At 43.5% G+C, this 6,323-nt stretch overlaps 1 protein-coding gene across 2 annotated transcripts in view; it reads right to left on the bottom strand.

Annotated features, from left to right (window-relative positions):
• LOC123492200 (rho guanine nucleotide exchange factor 15-like) overlaps positions 1 to 6,323 on the bottom strand; it is a 48,994-nt gene that overhangs the window by 547 nt on the left and 42,124 nt on the right. Inside the window, exons 13-16 of one of the 2 annotated variants that reach the window (XM_045224513.1) lie at positions 2,483 to 2,637; positions 2,147 to 2,323; positions 1,929 to 2,014; positions 1,715 to 1,819 (exon numbers count right to left, since the gene is read on the bottom strand). In XM_045224513.1, the coding sequence (XP_045080448.1) occupies positions 1,715 to 1,819; positions 1,929 to 2,014; positions 2,147 to 2,323; positions 2,483 to 2,637 (523 nt within the window). The remainder of the gene's footprint in view (positions 1 to 1,714; positions 1,820 to 1,928; positions 2,015 to 2,146; positions 2,324 to 2,482; positions 2,638 to 6,323) is intronic. The other variant, XM_045224514.1, reaches the window with a different exon arrangement.

Below are 6,323 nucleotides of genomic sequence, written 5' to 3'. Positions count from 1 at the left end.
CGCAGGGCATACCGGTAGTCATGAAGGGGGAAAAAAGACAATGTACTGTGATGACAAAATATAGTTAACAGAGGGAGATTACATTTTGATTCATGGAAAAGGTTTTCACATTGTACAGTGTTTCAGAAAGTATTCAGACCCCTTTACTTTTTCCCCAAAAAAAATTTAACGTTACATCCTTATTCAAAAATGGATTAAATTATTTTTCCCCCCTCATCAATCTATACGCAATACCCCATAATGACAAAGCAAAAACAGGTTTTTAGAATTCTTTGCTAATTTATACAAAATAAGAAACTTAAATATTACATTTATAAAGTATTCAGACCCTTTACTCAGTGCTTGGTTGAAGCACCTTTGGCAGAGATTACAGCCTCGAGTCTTCTTGGGTATGATGCTACAATGTTAGCACACCTGTATTTGGGGAGTTTCTCCCATTCTTCTCTGCAGATCCTCTCAAGCTCTGTCAGGTTGGACGGGGAGCGTTGCTGCACAGCTATTTTCAGGTCTCTCCAGAGATGTTTGATCGAGTTCATTCAGAGACTTGTGCCGAAGCCACTCCTGCGTTGTCTTGGTTGTGTGCTTAGGGTCGTTGTCCTGTTGGAAGGTGAACCTTCACCCCAGTCTTAGGTCCTGAGCGCTCTGGAGCAGGTTTTCATGAAGGATCTCTCTGTACTTTGCTCCGTTCATCTTTCCCTCAATCCTGACTAGTCTCCCAATCCCTGCTGCTGAAAAACATCCCCACAGCATGATGCTGCCACCACCATGCTTCACCGTAGGGATGGGTGCCTGGTTTCCTCCAGACATGACGTTTGGCATCCAGGCCAATCTTGGTTTCATCAGACCAGAGAATCTTGTTTCTCATGGTCTGAGATTCCTTTAGGTGCCTTTTGGCAAAATCCAATGCGCTGTCATGTGCCTTTTATTGAGGAGTGGCTTCTGTCTGGACACTCTACCATAAAGACCTGATTGGTGGAGTGCTGCAGAGATGGTTGTCCTTCTGGAAGGTTCTCCCATCTCCACAGAGGAACTCTGGAGCTCTGTCAAAGTGACCCATAGGGGTTCTTATTCACCTCCCTGACCAAGGCCCTTCTCCCCCGATTGCTCAGTTTGGCCCATTTGGTGGTTCCAAACTTCTTCCATTTAAGAATGATGGAGGCCACTGTGTTCTTGGGGACCTTCAATGCTGCAGAAATGTTTTGGTACCCTTCCTCAGATCTGTGCCTTGACACAATCCTGTCTCGGAGCTCTACGGACAATTCCTTCGACCTCATGCTCTGACATGCACTGTCAACTGTGAGACCTTATATAGACAGGTGTGTGTGTGTGCCTTTCCAAATCATGTCCAATCAATTGAATTTACCACAGGTGGACTGCAATAAAGTAGTAGAAACATCTCAAGGATGATCAATAGAAACAGGATGCACCTGAGCTCAATATCGAGTCTCATAGCAAAGGGTCTGAATACTTATGTAAATAAGGTATTCATGTTTTTTATCTTTGATACATTTGCTGAACTTTCAAAAAAACAGGTTTTTGCTTTGTCATTATGGGGTAATCCATTTCAGAATAAGGCTGTAACGTATTTTTTTTGGGAAAAAGTCAAGGGGTCTGAATACTTTCCGAATGCACTGTAAGTCTTCCAATAAAGATGCTTGACAATTCAGTAGGAATGTTGTACTGAAAATACATTTCCATTGTTTGGTCCACATACCCTCATTGGTCTTGCATAGCACGTTGATGATGTCAGCAGGCTCCATGGTGAGCTCATCAGCCTGCTGGGCAACATATTGTTCCACACACTGCACCTGGGGACAATCTATGAACCCACAAAAGGTTAAGGCTACAATTTCACTTCAGGGAAGTAGGTGCATCTAACTAGGAATGTTAATATTTTACGACTGGGTCAGTCACGTCTCTTTACTCACCCCAGTCCTCATAAATCACCTCTTTGTTCTCTCTGTTTGGGTCATTTAGGGAAGGGAATGCTGCCATCCACCGGTGCATATCTGACCTAGAGAGCGAGGAGAGAGAGCAGAAACCGGGTACAACACTGTGTAATGCATTTTTGTCTTACTCTTTAGTGTATAGTGCATTATCTGAGAGGTGGTTGGTTGGGAGGCTGTGTGTGAGTGTTTTCTCTCACTCTGAGGGGGCCTTCAGCAGGTGTTCACAGGCCAGGCCTTGGTGGTTCTCCAGTAGTAGCAGACAGAAGGAATGCTCCCACTTGGGCCCTGGGTCCCCCGCTCCAGCCCCAAACCCTGCGGGCTGGACCTGCACCAGGGAGCGGTGGGCGTGGTCTGTCACCATATAGCGCTCTGAGCTGGAAAGGAAAGGGGGAGAGAAACTAGCATATTCACCACCCAGCAGGCAAAACTGGTTGAAATGTTATTACAACCAGTTGCCCACAGCGCATTTACTTAAATGGTCAGTAAAACATTGAAACGGTTGGTCAGTATGTGGAGTATATCCTTTCGCTTGCCTCTTTTTGCATGTGATGATGAGTAGGTCATTGAAGAGGAAGAGGTAGATGGGGGTGAGTTTGAGACGAGCACTGAAGAGAGAGGCCCCCTTGGAGAGCTCGTGTAGCTCTCCTCTCTTCTCCAGGTAGCGAGCCTTCGAGACAATGGGAACAGCCTGCATGTGGACATGGTAGAGAGGCAGGGTCTCAATCAGTGAGCTTCATCCAATCAATCATTTATAGAAGACCTTTTTACATCCCCAGTTGTCACAAAAGCTTCGTTCACACAAGCAGCCCAATTATGATTTTTTTTCCAATAATTTTGTATTTTTGCCAATCAGGGCCGGTTTCCCAAAAGGATCTTAAGGGCGTTTTCACCAGTGGCTTTCAGTGCCGTTGTTTTTTTTAATGAGCATGGCCTTATTTCTATTACAGCATATTGGATGACTCTCATTCATATTCCATTCACCCAGTTCAATGCAACAGCGATTGGTTTAGGCTACTACATGATACTCAAATTATCCCTATACCCATCATGAGGTTGCTACAACCTAGCCTATGAATGAAAGTTTACAACAGGTTATTCAATACCGCCTTGCACACTCTTGCCTGCATCTAGCTGATATAGGGTGTAATCATTAGTCCAACAGTTGCAAACGAGAGTTTCTTTTGGACAAATTCAGGTATGTTTATTCCTGTTTTGTTCTGTTTGCTTCCGTTTTAAGAAACATTTTTTCAACAGAATCGGCGGAATGAATACACCCCTGATCACAGTTCACTTTCATAGCAGCCACTTTGTATTCCTGGCTCTCCTCCTCTCACCTCTTCCCTTTGCTTGTGGACTTGAATGTACAATACATCAGCTGTATGTGACCAGGTGAAAAAACACCTTTCCAAGCCAAACCGCTGCAGACATCCTATATCGTTGTCACCATATTAGCTAAAGTAACATCATAGTCAGCATAGCTAATAGAACTAACACGTTAGTAAACCCGCTACAATCATGCAGTAACGGTATTGTAAGCAGATAAACCGGCGGGCCCCGGTGGCAATAAATTAATAATACCAAAAGCTTACCTTGTCTTGGAAGAATTCCATTGTTGTGTTGGAAAGTCATAGCCAGCTAGCTAACATAGCATCCCTCTGTTTAAGCAGTGTGTTTCAGTAGGCTAAACTAGCTAGCTGCATTTGCTAGCTAAGTGAAACTGAAAAAAAATGACAATCTCTCTCTCTATATTCCTCTCTTGCTTGTCCTTAATTTTGGAGGAAATTAATTTGTTAAACTGTTCAACTATTGTCTTTCTCTCTTTGAGTCAACTATTCACCACATGTTATACACTGCAGTGCTAGCTAGCTGTAGTTTATGCTTTCAGTACTAGATTAATTATCTGATCCTTTGATTGGGTGGACAACATGTCAGTTCATGCTACAAGAGCTCTAATAGGCTGGAGGACGTCCTCCGGAAGTTGTCATGATTACTGTGTACGTCTATGGAAGGGGGTGAGAACCATGAGCATCCTAGGTTTTGTATTAAAGTCAATGTACCCAGAGGAGGATAGAAGCTAGCTGTCCTCCGGCTACACCATGGTGCTACCCTACAGAGTGCTGTTGTGGCTACTGTATACCTTTGCAAAATAGTGTTTTAATCAGTTATTTGGTGACGTGATTATATTTAGTATATTTCTATCTAAAATTTATAACTTTAAAAAATGTTTTACAATTTTTATTTTTATGAAATTCACTGAGGAGGATCCCCTTCCCCCTCTGAGGAGCCTCCACTGGTTTGCACATATGAAATTCGGTAACCTGGTTTGGTTTCCTGTAGCGTTTGTGAGAATTCTACAGAATACGTTTTGCTTTCACAAGACCTGAAAATAACCGTTTCAGGGTGCGATTAACAAGATGCACATTCTTCATGATGTTAGCGAGCTAGCTTGTTTACAACAGGCAAAAGAGTTGAACGCGACTCGCACTGCCATGTCACAATACCTGGTACTCTGGTCCTGGATCTTGGTCCCGCAGCTCACGCAGGTCCAGGATTTGTTTCATCCAGGGTTTGTTTGCGTTTCACACATGCTTTATAGCGCAGATCAGGGTACCAAACGCTCCAGGATCCAGATCATAAAGGGATATGTGAAAGCACCCTAAGGCTAAGTTCATTGTTAGAACCTTCGTAGGAGCGTCATTAAATCTCTGAGCTGACGTTGCACTTAAACACTCGTAATCTAACGCCTGCCTCAGACCACTCCTAGAAACGCTAAGTGTGTCGTTGGATGCTTTTTTGCCCTCACATTATAAAGAAAATCTCAGCTAAACATAGAATCACATGGTTTATCCATCTCTGTGACCGCTGATGATTTCAGAACAAAGACTCAAATAAAAACCGAGAACTGCCTTAAAATATAAACAGCTAGCTAGCTATAGGCCTATTTCATTCATATGAAGTTCAATCGAGATGTTTTTAGACATTTTTGCAAATTTTTAAAAATCTAAAACATAAATACCTTATTTACGTAAGTATTCAGACCCTTTGCTATGAGACTCAAAATTGAGCTCCGGTGCATCCTGTTTCCATTGATCATCCTTGATGTTTCTACAACTTGATTGTAGTCCACCTGTGGTAAATTCAATTGATTGGACATGATTTGGATAGGCACACACCTGTCTATATAAGGTCCCACAGTTGACAGTGCATGTCAGCGCAAAAACCATGCCATGAGGTCGAAGGAATTGCCCTTAGAGCTCCGAGACAGGATTGTGTCTAGGCACAGATCTGGGGAAGGGTACCCAAAACTGTCTGCAGCATTGAAGGTCGCCAAGAACACAGTGGCCTCCATCATTCTTAAATGGAATAATTTTGGAACCACCAAGACTCTTCCTAGAGCTGGCAAACCGGCCAAACTGAGCAATCGGGAGAAGGGCCTTGGTCAGGGAGGTGACCAAGAACCCGATGGTCACTCCGACAGAGCTCCAGAGTTCCTCTGTGGAGATTGAAGAACCTTCCAGAAGGACAACCTTCTCTGCACCTAAAGGACTCTCAGACCATGAGAAACAAGATTCCATGTCACGTCTGGAGGAAACCAGGCCCCATTCCTACGGTGAAGCATGGTGGTGGCAGCATCATGCTGTGGGGATGTTTTTCAGTGCAGGGACTGGGAGACTAGTCAGGACTGAGTGAAAGATGAACAGAGCAAAGTACAGAGAGATCCTTGATGAAGGTTCACCTTCCACCAGGACAACGACCCTAAGCACACAGCCAAGACAACGAAGGAGTGGCTTCGGGACAAGTCTCTGAATGTCCTTGAGTGGTCCAGCCAGAGCCCGTACTTGAACCCGATCGAACATCTCTGGAGAGACCTGAAAATAGCTGTGCAGCGACGCTCCCCGTCCAACCTGAAAGAGCTTGAGAGGATCTGCAGAGAAGGATGGGAGAAACTCCCCAATTACAGGTGTGCCAAGCTTCTAGCATCATACCTAAGAAGACTTGAGGCTGTAATCACTGCCAAAGGTGCTTCATAAAGTACTGAGTTAAAAGGGTCTAAATACTTATGTCAATGTGAAAATATTTCAGTTTTTATTTTTGATACATTTTCTAAAATCCTGTTTTTGCTTTCTCATTATGGGGTATTTTTTGTAGATTGATTATTTTATTTTTTAAATAAATTTTAGAATAAGGCTGTAACGTAACAAAATGTGTAAAAAGTAAATGTCTGAATACTTTCCAGTGGGGTGACATTAGTTTGTAGACCAAACTGTTCGGACACTAGAAACTGAAGTTGGCACATCGACAGTACTGTCTTCTGACGAGTCCTGTGGGGGCCGTAGAGCAAAACGGAGAATATTGTGTTTTTGAGAGTCTTCC

The sequence above is a fragment of the Coregonus clupeaformis genome, chromosome 13 (assembly GCF_020615455.1).
Source record: "Coregonus clupeaformis isolate EN_2021a chromosome 13, ASM2061545v1, whole genome shotgun sequence".
NCBI lineage: Eukaryota > Metazoa > Chordata > Actinopteri > Salmoniformes > Salmonidae > Coregonus > Coregonus clupeaformis.
This window is presented reverse-complemented; position numbering and strand designations above follow the sequence as displayed.